The sequence below is a fragment of the Phalacrocorax carbo genome, chromosome 2 (genome assembly GCF_963921805.1).
Source record: "Phalacrocorax carbo chromosome 2, bPhaCar2.1, whole genome shotgun sequence".
NCBI classification, from domain to species: domain Eukaryota; kingdom Metazoa; phylum Chordata; class Aves; order Suliformes; family Phalacrocoracidae; genus Phalacrocorax; species Phalacrocorax carbo.
Window position 1 is genome coordinate 107,601,748 of NC_087514.1, and position 20,633 is coordinate 107,622,380.

Below are 20,633 nucleotides of genomic sequence, written 5' to 3' on the forward strand. Positions count from 1 at the left end.
CTCTTGCCCTCTCCTTCACCTTACTTTTTTCCCTGATTCCTCTGGGAATCACAGAGGTCGAGGCAGACCTATATGCATACCTGGAGTCCTCCAGTGGGACTTCTGTGGTAAAGCTCAAAGAAAGAGGCTGCAGCCGGGGACGCAGGGCATGTCGGCAGTGAAACCATGCAGCTTTCTGGTGTAGCCAAAAAGAAGTCAACGATATGAGCAGGTGTGCCCCTTTTCCCCCCACTTTGGACCAGTTTAGTTAGCGGTGATCTTGGCCAGACTAAAAAAACCCAAATAAATCCTTTCAGTGACATCATCTCCCCATGGGACTTCAGCATGGCAGAGCATACTATCATGGTGCAGAGACAAAAGATCCTGCTGCATGTGGGAGCCAGGGGTGGCAACAAGGAGACTAATGCCGTGTTACGTTGCAGGCTCTAACAGATAACAGCCAGATTATTGCTTAGGGGTATTAGTTTAAACTGACAACTTGTATTGAATCAAGAACTGACTCTATCTACTCACATATATTTTCCAGATCTCGCTGAAATCAAGGAAAAGGGTTCAGCTAAGAACTGTTTCACAGGTTTAATGACTGAAGTTTTGATTGTTTTGATTCCTGGTTCAAATAAAATCTCCATTTAAAAACTGTTGATACTGATTTCCTGGCCTTGCCATCAATAGGAGTAAGCCTTTCTGATTAGCGATAGAGCCAGCTACTGCTCCATTGCCAGCTCTGGCACCTCTTGTCCCACAGGGGACACCTGTGTTGCCTTCCATGGCCCTTCTCTAATCCTGGTATCTGAAATGAAATGGTGCACCACAAGGCAACTGTGAGGGAATAGAGAGATTTCTGTCTGCTTGCTTTAATTGCTTGTCTTTGTTCTAAACTAGCGTTATCTAATAAAAGAAAACTTTTTTCTTAAGAGGCACTTAACCTCGGATTTCTTTTTTAGGTCAGTGAATTAAAGGACCAAGCTGAATTCTTTCCAAAGTTGTATGTGACTGCCATCCAGTGGGTGCTCAAGTGTAAGCAGCTGGAACTGAGCAACCTGCAGTCTTTGTATGAAATACTAGGCTATCAATACAATATAAGACACATAATAAAAAAGGAATTACTTGCGCCAAATGGTATTTGAAAAAAGATACTACATTATTTAATGAAAATTAAATAGAACCTCTGCATACACAGAGGTTGATGTCATGAATTTGTATTAAATTGCAGTTTTTAAATTATATTTAAGATTTTTCATTACAGCTACTTTTCTTTAAAAACTCATTAATTTTGTTTGAGCTTAATATAAACACACAGTGTGGCTTTAAGCACCACACAGATGAAAGTAGATGGCAGTTTCTGAGGAACTTGCAGTTTCAGTTCTCAAGTCACATCACACCAGGCAGACTGTCTTTAACTGAAGTTGCTGAGATTTAAGCAGAAGTTCAATAAAATGCTATTTCTTTTAAATTACTGTTCACTTAGATAGTAAAGCTAATCCTGACAGGAGTCTTGAGATTAAAAGATATATCAATCTAAGGGCAAATATAATGCCTACATCACCTTAGTAGTCTTGGAAAAAAAAAATGAGAGAGATATATAAGCTATATATACATACACATTATATTCACCCTGTGGATATATCTACGTCTGTATCATTGTCAATCCAGCCTGTGTGTGTGTACTGCTATAAAGTGAAGTTTTTTCTTTATGCTGACGACATTTTATACAAAAACTTTCAAAATGCTATGGAATAATAATGCTGTAAGGCTTAATCTTGTACCATCTGAAGTCAACACAGCTTTGCTATTGACTTCAGTAATATCAGGATAAAGAAGGGGATGTGTTATCATCATGACCAATGTATTATTTCTCTCCTGCATTATTATCATGATTTATCACTTCTATTAAAAAGCTTCAGTCCTGAACACGAGCTTTTTGTGCTAAGTGCTATAATATTGCATAACAAAAAGAAGGTTCCTGCTCAAAAAGTCCTACAAATTTAGAATAGACTAGGCATGAGAGCCCAAGAAAATAACAACGTGATGGGCAGGTGTTTAGATGGAGGTCCTCCCAAGCATGGTAATAATTTAGCAGAAAGGAGGAAGGTGCCTATGAAAATCAAATAGGATATATTATTTTCCTTTCAGAGATGACTGAAATCTGACCTCTTAATGGTATTCCCCTGCTGAATGGTTAGGAAAAACCTTACAAACAGTATTTTTCATACTGTAATATTTGAAAATATTTTATCTTTCTAATGCAACAGAAAAGGAGCAGATTCAGGTGGCAATTCTGTAATTAGTTAGGATCACCAAATCCAATTTTACTGCAGTTCACCTTTTTCCTTAGTGTGGCACTAGTGCTTCACTGATCTTTTTCTGGCAGGTTAGGTCCTTGACTCAGGTGATTGTGGATCAGATCAGAGCCAGAGCAGAGACAAGCCAGAAGCTGTAAATGAATAGCGGATCCAGAGAAGGCAGCAGGACCATGAACCCAGCATTTTTTACTGGCTTAGACTGTCACAGACCTGCAGCCTCACTGCTCATCTGGAACGCAGGAGAAGGCATATACCTCACCAGCATGATGTAAGGCAAACTTAAGGTTGGCATTGTGCTTTGAGCTTTTCAGTTGAATTTCTATAGGGATATAGTTAATACTGTTTTAGGAACCACTCCAAATCTGTTTTGCTGATTTAATGCAATGATTTAATTTAGACTTTTGCAGATTTTTTTATTAAATGTCAACTCCAGTCTTTTATGCTAAAGTCTCTTTTTTGCAGGGATTTAAATTAGAAACATGATCAACATGAGATATAGACATAGAAAAAAACATAGATGCATTGCAGGAAAAAATAAAATAAATATAAAGGGTTTTTTTCTGTTTAAAAACTTGAAACCCTTACCTGCAATAAGCTTGTGTATTTTCCTGAAGCTGCTCTTGCTAAGATAAATATATCAGGGATAATACAAAAATTTGGGTAAAATTGAAATGGAAATGTAGATACGTAACTCAAAATGTAACAGAAGCACTGATAAAGAAAAGGACACTACTTAGCCTGGCTGCCTTCCATTGAAACAATTCTCTGATGATTATGTCACATATCTGTTGGCTTTTTATTGCTCTCTTTAATAGATGAATTACAACAAATGTTAACAGATGCAACAGCAGGTCATATAATGCCAAGTTATTAAGATTAAGGAGATCTACCTCAGGTACTTAAAGATTACTTTCACAGGACATTAATTTGTCCAATGTGTGCTGCCATGTAATGGAAAGCACCTATTTCATGTTAAGTTCTGAAATTTTTAGGCTTAATGTTAGTCTTTAATTCCAGTAAAAATTGGTGCTAAACCAGCAATCATACAGGCCAAGGAAAACACACACATTCATTGCTGGAAATGTGTTACAGAAGGAGATAATCTCAACGTAAGCCACCGTATGTAACACATGTTATGAAGTGAATAAGCCTCCTGATAACACTCTGCAGAATTTTGCTCTGCTATGCATACCGAGCAGCTACCAGACTGTGCCATACTCCCTTGTGCCCTGAATGCCCTAGCGTTATTACCAAGGGCAATGGGGGTGTAGGGTGAGGAAGGCATTTCACTTCTGGGTCTTACCATGATACGTGGCCTAGACATGGCCAAGTTTGGCACAAGACAACTGAAAAATTCCTCTGAATACCACAATAAAGGCTCTGCTGGAAAGGTGAGAGAAGGATGGATATGTAGAAGTGTTCCTCTCCTATGGAGTGGTTTTACAGAACAGAAAGTAAAGAAGAATATTCTTCTAAAAGGCCTCAGCTGATGCAGAGAATGTGAAAGACTTGTGAAAGATATGTACTTCAATATCTGTCCCTGCCCCTCTGCAGCAGTTACAGGGAAGGCAGCAGACTCAGGTTTTACAACCACAGGGCAAGATGCTGTTCTCAGACGGGGTTCTATGAATGATGTTTTCCCCACTGCAATCTGCCAATAAAAGAAGATCTGACTCCATGTTCCAATCTCCAGGGTAAGGATATTCCACCCTCTCATTTACTGATGAGGGAAAAGGGTTCTTGTTTATGAAAACATTTTGTCTGGCTTTCAGCTAGCTGGGATTTGATGACGATGTGCTGACTTATCTTTGCAGATGCTACTGACCAACTCTGTGCACAAAATGGAAGTAGAAATGGCTCATTTATGAGCTTCCTGCCTACCTATACTGCCTTTACCTGAAAGATTGTAAGTCACACTGTAAAATAAAGAAGTTGAGTAAATTCAGAAAATGATAGAATCAACAAAACTGTTAGGAGCTCACGGACATCCTGTGAGCGCACAAGAACTAGTAAGAAAATTATTAATCAGTGAATTATTCATTCATGTCTGATTCTGATGCATATGATTTAAATTCTGCTTGTTTACAGATTCTTTTGAGAACTGAACACCTAGCCTTCAGCAACACCTGTAACATCATTATACTCGGAGGGAATATGAAGTATGCAAAGACAAGGATCTGTATTTTTTTATATTTTGGAAAACAGATGGAGTTTAGGATTATAGGAATGAGATACTATATCAATATAAGCTTTGTTTTATTTTCAAACTTTCTCCTATTGATAGCTTTTTATGCTACTTTGTCACCTATTTGTAAAAAAACCCCTCTGTTTTCAAATCTGAGCAAAAACCATTTTCTTGTGACTTATTGAGAAAAAGAGCTTAGTAGCTATGGGTAAATAGAGGGCTAATGTATTAAACATGCAGATGTAATGTTTGGTTCTGCTCTAGAAAATGGTCTGAGTTTGCCTTTCTGGTGCACTAGCATTTTGAGTAATACATTGCCATTGCAGAATGGCAATATGTACTGGAAATGACGCATCTCCAGGGATTAAAATAATTCATTTCAGCAAGAATGCCTTTACTATAAATAGAACAAAAGATATTTTTTATTTAAAGCAAAACCTATTTGGAAATTCATTAAATATACTTTTAACATAATAGATATACCTGATTATTAGAAAAAAAGCAGAGGGTTTCATTGTATTGATATTAACTATGGTTTACATGTTTACTTGTGGTTGAAGTCCTGGATATTTAAAACATGTTTTATTCATACCAGCTGCTATGGAATTTGTAAATACTGTCTGGCTGTTTTCTCTCAAATCATGAAGAGTACTTCCCCATGCCCTACTAGTCAATGAAATGGTAGTTAAACCAGTCTTGAAATTAATTAGGGGTCTAGACAACAAACAGCACTGTCCAAAGGATGCCATGGCAGCATATTTGCCCAGAAAATGAAGGAAATAAGTAAATAAAGATGGCATGTCTACATCATTTTTATGCCATAACTACTATTACCATGTGTAATCCCAGGGTAAAGGTTTTCAAAATGTGACTCAGTGGGAGAGTTTTCACAGAAGAGTTATAAAATTGTTTTATGGCTCAAAAATTATAGACTTCTGATGGTAAGCTAGAATAGTTCAATTTATTTAGCTTCTTACAGACAAGATGAAAAGGTGTTTTAATCAGCATCTCTAAAAAAGTGTGAAGGAGAATGACACACGACACCAAACAGTTCTTTCATCTATCAGGCATAGATGCAAAGATCCAAAAGCTAAACACTGAAGACTGCAGAATTCAAACTCTATATTAGCTGCAAATTCTTTACGGGAATGGAACATGGCCAAAGGATATGGTAAATTTTCTATCATCTGAAGTCTTTAAAGCTAGATAAAATGGCTTTCTAGAAAATGTGTTATGCTCCTGTCATTACTTTTTGGGTTAGCACAAGAAAATAATTTGGTGAAATTTTATGGCCTCTTTTAAGCAAGAGCTCAAACAGAGTGATCATATTCTGTTGAGGCTTCAAAATACATGAAATACAATAGTAATGATTCTGTGCAACTATAATAATAGGAGGTGAAATGATAGCTTCACTGAAATCTATGAGAAAGTTCCCACTCCCTTTAATGAGACCAAAATTTAATCTATAATTATAAAAATCTTTGCTATGTTAATTGCATTTAAGCTTGGGATTATATGCAGATTGCTTTGCTATACTTCACCCATTTAATTTGTTGCTATTATGTTTACTACAGTATTTTGTACTTCAGATTAGGTTTGAATTAACTGTATGATTTACATTTTGTTAAGCATCTAAGACTTTGCAAATTCTATCAAGAAGTGCAGAGTTCAAAATGGAAATAAGAGAAAGGACTTGCAAAAATTCTGTTTCTTCTTGCTTTTATTTGGGTGAGGGTCAAATATTTAACTGATTATTTTTCACAGAAGATGGGTATTTCTACTGCTTGCCTCTGGTGAAACTGGAAAATGGAGATCTCTACAAATAAATTTCCTGGATTATTCTCAATCCTATGAACAGCTGAGTTCAGGTCAAGATTTCTATAAAGCCTCTTAATTCAATTCACTTTGAACGGAGTCAGCAATTAACATTGTGAATATAGGGTATTGTCTTGTATAGCCTCTCTACCACAGTTCTCTATATTGTGCAAGCATGAAAGAGAGAACTGCCAGCTATCCTTCCGTACAGTCTTCTGAGCAGGCATGCAACAACTTTCAGTTGTCATGAAAGTATATGGATGGGTTTGGGACACTGGAGTCCTAAAGACGTTGTTCAGGTCTAATACTTTCCAGGAACAAAGAAGGCATTAGAAGCTGTGACTCATAACCCATTGCTAGAAATGGCTTTAAAGCAACTATGAAGAACTGGAGATCTATTGAGAATCTACAGGAATATCTGAGTACGTACGGAAGCTGAGAGGCCCATTTCAAGTCTGTTGACTATATCAGCTTTATTAAAGCACATTATATGGGTTTTCTTTTTTTCTTTTAACATGCTGATACAGCTTTGTGCAATGGAACAGAAAAAAGTGTCTGATTCAGATTCCACTCTTATTTCACTCTGAGGACACGTACAGAAGCAGGAGGTATGAGCCTTTCACTAAGGATGTAACTGTTGTAGCTCTTTAAGGTACAATTTAAAGCCTTCTGGAGAAAGGAAGGCCTTTCATTGACTTCAGTGGGCTTTGGATCAGAACCTCTGCTAGGAGTTTTTGTCCTTGACTTTCTTAAAAGATCTTACTGATGTGTGAATAGCATTAATCACCCATGAACACTTGGTCAAGAGTGATCTGGTTTTTATGATATGGAAAATACCCTGCTGAAGCATGAAATTTTTTAATGAAGTCAAACAAAGTAAAACGTGCCCTTCATGACCTAAAGCTCAGCTCTTGAATGTCATTTACTGCGATAATGCATTCCCCATCTGTCAGTCTGGGCTTTTTCTTGCCACAGGTGAACTAATGCAGCCTTGGAGGTGTGCCATGGTTACTAGTCTGTGGTATTTTACTAGAGGCAAGAGATAGGAATTCTTAGAAAATGTTAATTTTGCCCACCTCATGGAAACAACAGGAAATAAGCAGACCTTTGTCCCTGAATTTATGTCATTCATTTTTTCTGACACCTAAATGAACTGTATATCCTTAATCTTATCTTTGAGAAACCATTGGCATCACAAATAGGAGCTTGTTATTTAATACAGAAGTTATTATTGATTTGTCTGCAGTCAGTGAATGTAGAAAACTGAAATATAAAAACCTCTTGACAGAGGGGTCCACCTTTAGTCTTGACTGTCTTGGTATGTTAGGAATAGGGGTGTGATTCTAATGAAAACAATTCACACTGAATATTTGTTCTTGTGCTTGTTTGTTACCTTATGGATATACGATATTGTGGATATGTTTATTTCAAAGGTTACTCCAAATTCTGATTGATTGGACAGTAACTCTGACCTTATGTAAGTAATCAGTGGTCTCCTGTCTACTAGTATCGGGTAAGGTCTCATAGAGTTCAATAATGAGCCTTTTACTGTATTTATATATAAGTGAAACTCCTGAGAATCATGATAAAACTCAGGTTCACATAGTTCATATGGTAGCAATTTATTGCCTGGCTGCAGATTTTTTAAATCTCTCTGGCACTACAGGGTTATTACAGTAAGTTAGAAAGACAGGTATTCTAAGTATGAACTTGCTGTTAAGATCTCAAAAACACTAACTAAATGCTCTTGAATTGAAGCTTTGATGAGAAATAAATCCTTCTTGTGACACTTTTATGCCCTGTAGAGATGTGGAAGTATGAGCAACAGCACCTGGCAAGCAAGCTGTCTTCTTTAAAAGCAAGCAAACCAGCTGCTCATCAGGTTGGAGAAGGATTTACCAGGAAATAAAAGTCTACTCAAATCCTCACTGCTCAGATCTGCAAGAGAAAAATCATATTTTATAATTTGTCTTCTTGATACTGAGAAAAACTGTATTTCTATCTTCTGTATTTTCAAACACCATGAAGAGTTTATATTTGAAAACGCGACTCATTTTCAAGTGAAAAATCTACTGAACAGATCCATTTCTGTTCATATCAGTTCTCTCATTTACAGAACATAACCAGATAAGTAACAAAATCAACGTCCTTCTGGATAATTGTATTGGGTTTGTGAGGCAAGGCTTGGTAGCAGGGGGGGCTTCGTCAGAAGATGCCAGAAGCTTCACCCATGTCCAACAGAGCCTGTTCCAGCCAGCTCCAAGATGGACCTGCCGCTGGCCAAGGCTGATCCCATCAGCAACGGTGGTAGTGCCTCTGGGATAATATATTTAAGAAGTGGAAAAAACTGCTGCACAAGAGCAGCTGAAAGAAAGGAGTGAGACTATGAGACAGAAACAGCCGTGCAGACAGCCAGGTCAGTGGAGAAGGAGGGCTCCAGGCACTGGAGCAGAGATTGACCTGCAGCCTGTGGTGAAGCCCATGGTAAAGCAGGCTGCCCCTGCAACCCATGGAGGTTAATGGTGGAGCAAATATCCACCTGCAGCCCATGGAGGACCCCATGCTGGAGCAGGTGGATGTGCCCAAAGGAGGCTGTAATCCCATGGAGAGCCCATGCTGGAGCAGGCTCCTGGCAGGACCTGTGGACCCATGGAGAGAGGAGCCCACACTGGAGCAGGTTTGCTGGCAGGACTTGTGACCCTGCAGGGGATGCACATTGGAGCAGTCTGCTCCTAAAGGACTGCAGCCTGTGGAAGGGACACATGGAAAGGACCCATGCTGGAGCAGTTTGTGAAGAACTGTCTTCTGTGGGATGGACCCCACACTGAAGCAGGGGAAGAGAGTGAGGAGGACGGAGCGGCACAGACAACATGTGATGAGCTGACTGCAGCTCCCTTCCCCATTCCCCTGTGCTGCTCAGGGGGAGATGGTCGAGAATTGGAGTGTGAAGCTGAGCCCCAGAGGAAGAGAGAGGGTGGGGAGGAAGGTGTTTTAAGATTTGTTTTTATTTCTCATTACCCTACTCTGATCTGATTAGTAATAAATGAAATTAATTTCCCCAAGTCTAGTCTGTTTTGCCCATGATGGTAATTGCTGAGTGATCTCCCTGTCCTTATCTTGACCCATGAGCCTTTTACTATATTTTTCTGTCCCCTTGTCCAGTTGAGAAGGGAGAGTGATAGAGCGGCTTGGTGAGCATCTGGCAGTCAACCAAAGTCAACCCACCACAAGATTAAACAAAATTTGACAGAAATCTTCTGTTTCAGAATACAGTAGGGGTAGGATTTCTGGAATTTCTTTGTATGTGTCCCTACCTTCCCTATTCCTATGCATCAGACAGATCATCTCATTTAATAAGCCTAAAATGCATCTGCTTTTTGATTACATAAACCAGCTGTATTTTAAGCACACTGACTAGATTAAGAAAGTTTGGGCCCTAAATGTACATGAGTTTATGCAAGGCTTGGATACTTAACTGTGTACATATTTTCCAACTGGGCAAGGTATCTCATCTGATCCCTCCAGAAAATAATTTATTTAGTTTTACAGCTGTCTAAATCAGCCAGCTATGACTCCATAGAAAACATGCCATACCTGCCTCAAACAGAAGCATTTAAAAGCAGAAGGCAACCTAACTGTAGGTCTTCTTCAGCTTCCATTTAGCAGTAAGAGAAATAAATTCAAATGCAAAAGCATGCAAGAAAGATGCATATATTAAAATATACCCTTCCCAACCTCTAAAAGCCTGAAAAGTGTTTGGATGTATCACCTATATATTTTTTAGATTATCTGATATTTTACAAATTTTCTAATTTTATGTCAATTATACTTCAGTGCATCCAGTGTTATTCTGTGTACTGAAAGCCTCAGTCAAATGACATTGTAATGCACTATAAAGGTTTCCTTTCGATGCCTTGAAACAACAACTATCAGGGATCTATTTTAATCTTCAGGTAGATAATACTGACAGCTACTATCCTTCACCTTTTGGCTTGGTTCCCAAGGAGACTTCCTCTTTTTATATTTCATTTGTTACTGGTTTTGGTTTGCTTCCTATGAAGTATCAAATCCAGATTAATCTACCCCATCTACCTGACTATCCTGCCAACAGAACTGTTCTCATACGCTGCTGCAATCTCCATGTTTGCAGATGTGACAACCAGGGAATGAAAACAGAGTGCTGTAATGACCACAGACAGAAAGCTGTCTGGAAACATTGATTGCTTCTTGCAGTGCTCCCCTCAGTTATTTAAATAGTATTATATTATCTCAAAGGTTTGTAAACTGAGATACGGAGACACGAAGTTCCTGTCTGCACAGTACCAAAACCTAAATAAGCTAGAGCTATGTGTCTTCAATAATATTATCTGTCTTAGCCTCCTGTCACACAAACACTTAAGCATCTGCTCATCTTCGCAGAACAGCTCTTCTAATTTCACTGGACTGCAGGGTGAATTTATATTTAAAGACATTCTCATTTGCAGACTCAAGACTTAAGGCATGATCCATAGTTGTCTGTGCATCAGGCTGTACTGCCATTTACGGTGCTGTAGGGTATCCCTCCTGGCTTCCAGCTGCTGCTCCAGAACGGTGCAGGCTTATCCTAAGTCCCATGTTATCTATCTACCAGCCAGATGCCCTCAAGCATCTGCAGTGACACCTATAGAAGTCCAGCTGTCACAACTGAGGATTTCAGAACAACATGACTCCATGCAACAGAGGGAGAGAATAGCTTTTGTTAACTGCTAGAAGTGCAATCTGCAAGCAGAACCCAGTCTACTGTATTTTTCATTTCCTAAACTACACTGATATCTTCAAAGGGATGGTGACTATCAAGATATAAAATGCTACAAGCTACAAGTAATGGAATCAAGCAACCTTTACTGTCTGCTTACCTGCAGTACTATGTCCCGTCCATTCCGTGTGATGTTAACAGTATGGGGCTGTCCATTTGCCATGTTTCTGTGGTCAACATCAATGTTATATGGCTCTTTGGTGCCTCCTAGGCTGTACCGAATTTGCAGATTCCCTAGTGAAAGAAATGTGAAAAGCACTCTCAGGTATTTCAATCTTTATTCACCAGCTATTTTCCCCTCTTTATTTTCACATACAGATGTTATCATTTTACACTTAAATTGCTCTCAGAGCTGATCTCTGCAGGAGAACTAGCGTTTGAGATTATAAAGCTACTGGGCTGAAAACTGTTTCCAGTCTATAACCCAGAAGTGTGACAATGACCAGCATCTCAAAACCAAAGTGTTTGTAAACAGTCCTGATTGCAAACCAAACAAATCGGAGCACATCAAGTAGCACTTTATTGTTGAGATTATTATCCTTGCTGCAGTAAAATTCTTTGAATTTATAGAAATCGGGATGTTTCCTAAAGAATAAACCACTGATATGCATTGAATAAAGGCAAAATTACAACAAATTAACATTGACACATAATCTACACAAGAGACTTTCTTTTTCTTACATTTAATTGTTGTTGACAGGTGACCATCCGGACTTTTATGGAAATGTAATAATATGTAGTTAGAAAAGTATAGACAAAAGTGGTTAATTGTATTCATGACATACTGCCAGACAGATTTTGCTTTTCTAAACAAAAGTGAAGTGTTTGCTCTTCATAACAGATTTTATTATTTGATTAAAAGGAAGGATGCTTGAAAAGGGAAATGCAGACCCCATTATTGATCAAAACCAGAAATATTCTGGCCCAAAAGAGCAGGCCTAGACTTTTATAACTATAGTTCAGATGTCTGAAGCAGGATTTCTCTCATGAACCTTCTTTCTTCCCCACGAAGGGAAAAATTTGACTGGCATGTGGAATACCCGTATAAGGGAATGGTAGTAAAATCATCCTAACTATGATTTTCTTGGGGTACTAAGGCACTATTTGGAATCAAGATATACACTGTTTTAATACTGTGCCAGAAAAATGTCCATATCCAAATTTCAACCATCACCAAAATGTTTAGGATCTTATATACTATGCTACATGCATATTTTAGCCACCTCATTGGGTAGTCAGATTTTCAGAATATTTCAGTATATTACACTTCCCACTGACTCCTGGTGATATTGCAATGACTTCAGTGATTAAGCTGCCTACGTGTGGATGCCTACTTGTCCCCTCCATAATGCTAATTCATGGCATTGATCTGACTCTTACAGCAGGTTTTTTGGGGGGTTTGGTTTATTTGTTTTGAGAGGGAGGGTTGGCTAGTGAAGCCTCACTGAATTGAACCGTTACATCAGTACAAAATTTAGTACAGCAGAATAGAGGTTCAGGTCCCATGTACTTTACTTTAACATGACAAGGGTGAGGAGACTTTCTCATTAGTTCAGACCTTCAGCTGAATGCCAGCGTGGTGCTCTTATCAATTATGCCTTCAGTGGAGAGAGCACAGAACAGTTGCTTACCAGATGGCTTGACAAGCACAGCCATGAAGTCCTGGGTATAGGAGCTGATGTACAATAAGACACAAGGTGACTTGGTGGTACTGAAGCTGAAGCTGAGCTCTTCTTTATTCAAGTTGAGGTCAGGTGCTGTAGTCTCAGGATCTGCAGAACTCAAAAGCATTCGGCTAACTAAATCCTTCATGCTAGTTCCTGGGGAGTGGAAGTTGTAACGAAGCCACATTCCCTCTTCAAAAAATGCTCCAACATCTTGAACATAAGGAAAAAGAGAAAAAAAAAAAAGGAAAAAGAAAAAGAGAAGTTAAACTTGCTGACACCTTTTGGATGAAACATATTGCTACTGACTTTACCAGTCCAAACATATACATGTTTCTACTGTTGCATTATTTAAGTACTTTGCCAATATTAAGTCAAAAGTCTCACTACTTTCCAATGAGAATGTAAAGGACAATATCCATTTTATTGGTGGTACCTTGATTCACAGAACAAAGGAAAGAGGCAGAAAGTCTATGCCTGTTTCTCATATCAATACTACAGACCAGAAGAACCGCACTTTAGGTTTATTCTCACTAAGGTCTTGCAGCAGATAATGTTCCCAAAAAGGAGTTACAAGGAAGAGCGATCTAAGGGGCACAGTAAATAAACACTGTCAAGGAAAAGGAAACCAGCAAGTCTACCAGAAGATTTGAGTGGATTTGGAAGCACCTCACAAATGAATGATAGCAATTCCAGCACCTGAAAGATTTGAAACAGGATTGGACACAATGCTAGAAAAATTACCCACTGCTACCACAATCCTTCATGACAACTGCATAATCAGGAAGCCCTTATGGGAGATAAAATTAACTAGGGAGCTTGACTCAGTGGGGAACAAGGGAAGAGACATCTGAACTGTAGCTCCCAGAAGGTGCTACCCAGGCAAAGTTTTCAAACCAATCTGAGACAGAATGTCATGTTTCAATACTCCTGACAGAAAACAAAACTACTTTTGGCAGAATTAAGACATTCAGTTGAAAAACCATTGCTATTACTTCTCACAATAATGCAGTCCTGCCTATTTCTTAACATTAAAAACATAATTCAGGGTTGACATTCTTACAGTGAAGGCTGACTTTGACAGCCTCCTATGGGAATCACAGCATAGTTGCCTACCATTGGTAGTGTATAACCTACTGAGTCTATTGGGGATTGCTGGACTGGCTTCCTATAGCAGTCATTCGTTTAGTGACTGGACAGGTGCTGGAGAGGCTTTCCTGTCTGGGACAACATCATTAAAGGAAATGTTTTAATTACATGTGAACTTAATTAAGAAGTTAAGAAGAATGATGAATAAAGATTATGACCATAGCATATGAGTATTGTATTTAAAGAATGGTTATAAAGCAATGCTTAAGAGGTGACCAGTCTTTAAAAAAAATCTTTCATCATTTACTACCTTCCTACATGATGCAAAGCTGCCACAGATTGGTACAAAATTGCCCACCTAAACTTCTGAAAAATCAACACACTATCTTTATTTAAAAAGAAATTTCATTTTTAGTCCCTTTTAGCATTCGGAGTCTTGACACAATTCTAAGCAAAGGCTTTGTCTCAAAACATGCGAAGCAAGATGTCCATTTTACAAGCTGTGCAGTCATACAAAGCAAGTCAAGAATGAGCTTGCAGACTCTATTCAGAGTAGCTGAGCAGAGAAAAGATAAAAAGACAGGTAAAATTATAATAGACTTTACTGACTCTCCTTTCCAGATTTTTGCTTAATTTAGCGCTTGAAAAGTTTTATATTTTCATGTTACCGTATAAAAATTCTCTAATACTCAAATATCATAGTCACTGTCACTGTGCGGCTGTATAAAACATGGCATCAAGTTGTGGTCCCAAGGTGCTATAAATAATTTGATCATTCTGACAGATTTATAACTGCCATTTTATAGGACAAACCTTAAATCACCCTGAAACAGTTAAGGGAGAGGCAATTCAGTTTAACAACTATATTTTCCAGTAGACTCAACTTAATAACTCCTGGATTAAAAGCGAAGGGGCCTGTCCTGAAAATACTTCTGCACATTGTGATGCCTTAAGCTGTTAACAGCAGTGTTGAAAATAAGTGTTAGCACTTACAAATCTAAAGCAGTATACACTGTAGCTCTAAGTATTTGCAAGACTGGCTTAAAAATATCCCTATGACTGCTAATTTATTCTTCTTCATCCTCTGCTTCTAGCTCATGCAAGCTGCTCCTCGGGCAGATGCTGCATCAGTTATGCTGCCGTGGTGCTAGCAGAGCTGCTTGCCTGAGCTGGCATGCTGGGTCCCGGTGCGTCAGGCAGCCCTGTCATTTGACACTGCCACTCTGCTAGTGAGGCTCTGCGTATACACGCAGCATACTGATGCAAAATTATGTTCGCCTCTGGCCTGTTTTACTGCTTGTCATGCTTTTTATTTTAAGAGCCATCTTCAGGATTGCCTGGCGCTATGCTTGCCCAGAGACTCATGCACTGGGAATGCTGGGGCCTTCAGTCCTGACCTCAGCGCTGTTCTTCGGCTGAACTGGAAAGCGTGCAATGCATTTTCCACAGCTGTAAATATTATGAATTGCTACTTTAAATGTTCATTAATACAAAGAAATCTTTAATTAAATGGTGCTCTCTGAAATGGCAAGATTTTTTTTTCCCAAAAGGGTTTCACGACAGAGCAAATAATATTCTGTATGTTTAACTTGACCTGTGCTGAGAAAATAATTTTCAGTATAGCTGTATTATTACAGGTGTACAAGCCATTGTAATGAGCCTTGAAATTCTCCTCACATGCACACCACTTCTTTCAAGAGTAAGGATAAGAGGAAGGTTCACTTTGGCTGTGTGAGTGTATTCGGCCCTCGACAGGAAGATATTGAATCCCCTCAAGTTCCAGCTCAGCAAAGAGGTTGATGCACATGATTACACTCTTTACTGAATGAAGCTGAAGTCCTTGCAGCAGGGCTGCAAAGTGCTCAGCAGCTCACAGGAGCAGGATGTTTAAACTATTAGGAAATATTAGAAAAAGCAAAAGGATAATTTTCTCTACTGAATACAGGTATAAGATAATTTGGAAATGCTGAGGACTGATCAGTGAAAAAAATACCTACTTGGGGGTCACAAGTGTATAATCTTCATGAAGCTCTGATAAAAGGAAAACCTAGGTCCTTCATTCAGAAAACTATTCAAGTTGCCTGAATAGAACGAGCAAAATGCAGCACAAACCCTGCTGCTGAAATGTGGATGATGTTTCCATGTACCACCCTCTGCTTTCTTTTGTAATATTTCAAATGCTATCTGAAAAAATGGGTCTTGGGAGATCAGGCATAAAGTGTAGTGAAGCATTCCTCTGCAAACTGCCCTTTTGAGGCAGAAGATTTGGGGAAATGAATGTGGTGATAACAGATCAATTTTCTTTGGAAAGCAGTGCCTATTTCTACACCAATATGCAGTGTGGTCACTCTCTGTTGACAGACTTTGCAAATACATAGTTTGGGCTTGCTTTGTAGAGGAATCCAGAACAAGATTTATGTATCAGCAGAAATTATTTTACCAAGCAAGGTGCATATTCCCAGTGTGAACTGCACATATTTTACAGAACTGTCCAGCTTCAAGCAAAAGCTGGTCTAAAACTTCCACACAAAATGCACATATACCCAGAACTGACAAACATTTTGAAGGTTACAATTCTTTGGTCATCTCACCAGTCTCCCTCTCCCCACTCAGCTACTTTTACTTTTGTACACTCTCATTATGTCTGGGATCAAGAGTATTGAAAGACTGGGGGGAAAGCCAAGTAGCTACAAAAAAAACCCATTTCTCCTACAGAAAATCCACAATCTCATGACAATTCTGGGCCAGTGTTGTAGGCCTAAGAACCTGATTCTCCTCTGCTGCTCGTTTAACATCAGTGAAACACCAGTATCGGTTTTTGTCTTCTCAGGCAATTCTAACAATTCTGGTAGCCATACATTCAGTCACACCCAGAAATTGTATTCTTTCTCCATTACTTTTTCCTCATCTGTGAAGAGCATTGCACAGGTGTGGCTGAACACAGCTTCAGCATGATTTTCTATTTGGAGGCATACATAAAAGACACAGAACTCAGCAGGCTTTATGGCAATAGAATTGGCTCTGCACTGATAGTCAGGATATGATTGTCATGAATCAAATTCAAGATATTACTACTAATAAATAAAGAAGCAACAGATCTGTGGAGCTATCAAAAAACCCCACCCCTCAAAAAACTCCCAATTTTGACACAGGAGCTTTTCAAGAGTGGCACTCTAAGAGGTAGAATCTACTTTCTGCAGTAGGGCAGCTATCACTGTCTCACAACTATGACTTCACATTTTTCCAAGTAAACTCAAGACCTGGCTTGTGTCACCTTTCACCTGGGGACCAAGGAGAAAGTAATACTTGTTGCTTCTCTGGTATTGCTGTATTTGACTTTCTGGAGGCTGGGCCTTCAAAAAGAAATCTTATTAATGGGCAGTAATGGGTAAAATCCCTGCCTCAGAGAAGCTGGAGACAAAATCCTGACAAATATGAAGCCTGGTCAGGACACATGAAAAATTCAGTAGAGAAGGATTCCCTCCTCTTTGTTTCACAAAGCTGACTGACACGCACTCTTAGAGCATGTCCCATCTGGAGGCCCTAAATGCCTCCTTGGCCCTACTCATACTTGGTATATTAAAATTTTTACTCTGTGATGCTCCTTGCTAGTGCTCAATGCTAAGTCTTTGCTGTATGGAGTTCTGGATGTGAAAAGCAGCATTTTCAAAATCCTAAGCAAGGACAGTTACTGGAGGTGTTCTGACACTCAGTGCATGTACAAAAATGGTTAGGGCAATTTAGACAGCTGAACAAAACCTCTTTCCCAGTGCATCATTTTCTTGCCTTTTCCATTTCTCATATAGTTATGAATATTGAATATAGATTAACTAGAGCTTGCTTGTCTGGCTTGTTGCTAAAATGTGCTAGAGAGCACCAGAAATTGCAGCTACTTCCAGGCTGTGGTCACAAACATTAAGACTGTTTGCTGAGATCATCCTGGCCATAGGGCATCAGTAAAGGGTCAGAATCTCACAGTTGTTCATCTGGGAGAGAGATTACTTTGAGTGCTCTGAAGATGGTAATGCTTATCATTTATCTGGCTAGCTCACTCAACATTTAATTCTACTTTCAGGCTCACAGTATTTAGTTTCTGAAACCAAGAAGTCGGGATTTAAACGTTTTGTCCTACATCCTCAAGTCTCTTATTCTGGCTGCCATTACTGTAATAATTTGTGACACACATTTGGATTTTCTACATGTGGAGTAAAATATCAAAATACAGCTATTGCTTGTTGGCATTAATAGAATATATGAATATATTAGTGCTCAGCATTAAAAATGCTTTCTTGAACAAATAACCATCAGAATCAGGGGATATGTAAAATAATGTGCACGAGTGAAACTCTTGGGCCTGATCATAAATCCATGCAAAGTATCCCAACACCTTCAGTAGAACAGGATGAGTGCCAGAGAAGATGGTATTGAGCCACCTGATTCGTTACACCTTCAAGCCTCCCTAGTCAATGCTGACAGGTAGATTCTGCTGGGAAGCAGTCTGGCATACCTAAGCAAGGCTGAGCTCTGAACCTTCTTTTGCAATAGCCCTGTAAAAAACAGGTGCTTTTTATTCTACCTTGCTCTACCTGGACAGAAGTGCACATGTTAAGAAAAACCTAAAAATGTCAGGAAAATCACAGTTGCGGTTCATTCTGCACTGATGTGAAATTACTATAGATCTTTCTATAGCTACAGCCATTTGAACTGGTGTCTAGGGCAGCAGGATAACCCCCACCCCCATCCCCACCCCACATCAAATAAAACAGGATGGATGAAGAAAAATGTAATGTCAAATATACAACAGACCAGGTTTCATGATTTCCTGCTAGGGAGTCTTTAGAGGTGCTCTTTAGGTAACCTCACAGAAAAACTTGCAGCCTTGCAAGAGCCATTTTAGGAAATATTACAGACTGCCATTAGATGATTGCACAGTATTTAGAGTGACAGCCTTTATAGGTGAGATCTGGCTTCAATTCCTTCCTATACCACAGGTATCCACTCTAAAAGTGAGCAGTTCCTTCATTCACTCATTAGCTCATTCTCATTCTCTGCATTACCATAATAGAAACACCTTCTTGCACCACAGAGCTACTCTAAGGATAAATACCTTATCAGATTGTGAGGTGCCAATACTACTCCAATAGCATGCGGGTATATAAATATTGCACACAGGTATCTGGTGTGAGAACTTCAAATCTCTCAGTTGCCTTTGCGCAGGCGTGCAGCAATGTGGCTGAAGTTGCTCTACTCATCTTCCCTAAAACATCTGCATTCACTGAAAAATGACACCAGAGCAGGCCTATTACAGTTAGCTAACAAAGTAATTGAAAGTTTATGATATTTTCTGAGCCAGGACTTAGTATTTTTAACTTACTACCCTAATTTATTTTCCTTCTGTGTATAGAACAAGAAGTCCTTGCATTTTATAAGTAGTTTATTATGGATGGTAAGTGGGCTGGCAAGTTCAGTTTATAATCAGGTTGACATCTCTTTGAGATATGTAAGAAGTACAGAGAGGGTTTGTTTTGCTTGAAAAAGAAAAAAAGACTTTTTTCCAATAAAAGAATTTTTGCAACTTAGGTGATATGCAACTTTCAAAGTACTAATGTACAACTGTGCATGTTCAATAAAGCAGTATTGCCAGCAAAGCAGAGTGGAATAGCTTTAAAGAGTATGTATTTTTTTCTAAGTATATATGTTTACTCAATAGAGGCTAAGACTCAAGTCCTGTAGTTTGATCTACAGGTAGAAAAACCTGACTGCAGCATTCAGGCTTACCAGACTGGGAGCCTAACATTCCCAACCCAAGGAAAATTTCTGATATAACTTCTGGCTAACAGATCATGATCATGTTGTGTGTAGCAGAATTTTTTGAAGGGTAGGAGAGAATATTGCCTTGATTTTCCAGATTCTGGGATTATGAACAATGAAAACTAAGAAGTTAGTTACCTTAAACCACCTCAACAATCGCCTCCCCATGACTTACAGCAAAGCACTGAAATTTATTTAGAACCAGCAAAATAAAGGGAACTGAATGTGTATAACTGGGGCAGAATTTGGAGATGGTCAGGTGTCACTCTAACAGTCTGTGGAAGGGTGCAGAGCTACTTCACCCATGTGCCATAACACCAGATCTGGCATGTCTTTTTTGCATCCACTCAGCCTAGTAAAAAGCTGATTTTTTCACTTTGAGGCAGAGAAGGGAGCAAGAAAGGAAGGATATCTGACCATGACAATACTACTGTAATGGCTTTCAGGGTTCATGCAAATACAAAAACAAACATGAAGGAGTTCAGTTCAGGCACTGGCATATGGATTGCAATAATTCACACTGTGAATCTGAGCTTTACTTGAAAGAAAGAAAAGACTGCATACACTGTGCTCATCTCCTTGGTGTTTGTTGATGCAAATTGAGTAACTGCATAGAAACTGGGAAGATTTGACTTCACCCTTCCAGCACACCTGAAGGCACATGAGTCACAATACCAGCTATTTAGGTTTATTTTTTTGGCCACATTCTCTTGGTGGTGAGCAATTTCTTCTCCTACTGTTGATCCATACCATTTCAATACCCAAAGGATGAATGCTTTCTCCCTAGGCAGCACATCACAGTGCTGCCACACGCTCTGCATAGCCATTTCAGCATTTGACCGTAGCTCTTTCTGTTTAAAGAAAGGGAAGAGTTTGTTTTTTAAAGGAACAAAATTTAATTGTTTTCTCTGAAATGCTTTTATGATGATAGGACAGCTGTGGGAGGAAAAAAAAAGAGAATTTATGCTTAA

General features: G+C 39.0%; 1 protein-coding gene across 1 annotated transcript in view; it reads right to left on the minus strand.

The window, feature by feature from the left end:
• CNTNAP2 (contactin associated protein 2) overlaps positions 1-20,633 on the minus strand; it is a 1,195,621-nt gene that overhangs the window by 66,301 nt on the left and 1,108,687 nt on the right. Inside the window, exons 19-20 of the mRNA XM_064443813.1 lie at positions 12,730-12,975; positions 11,199-11,332 (exon numbers count right to left, since the gene is read on the minus strand). Coding sequence (XP_064299883.1) covers positions 11,199-11,332; positions 12,730-12,975 — 380 coding nt within the window. The remainder of the gene's footprint in view (positions 1-11,198; positions 11,333-12,729; positions 12,976-20,633) is intronic.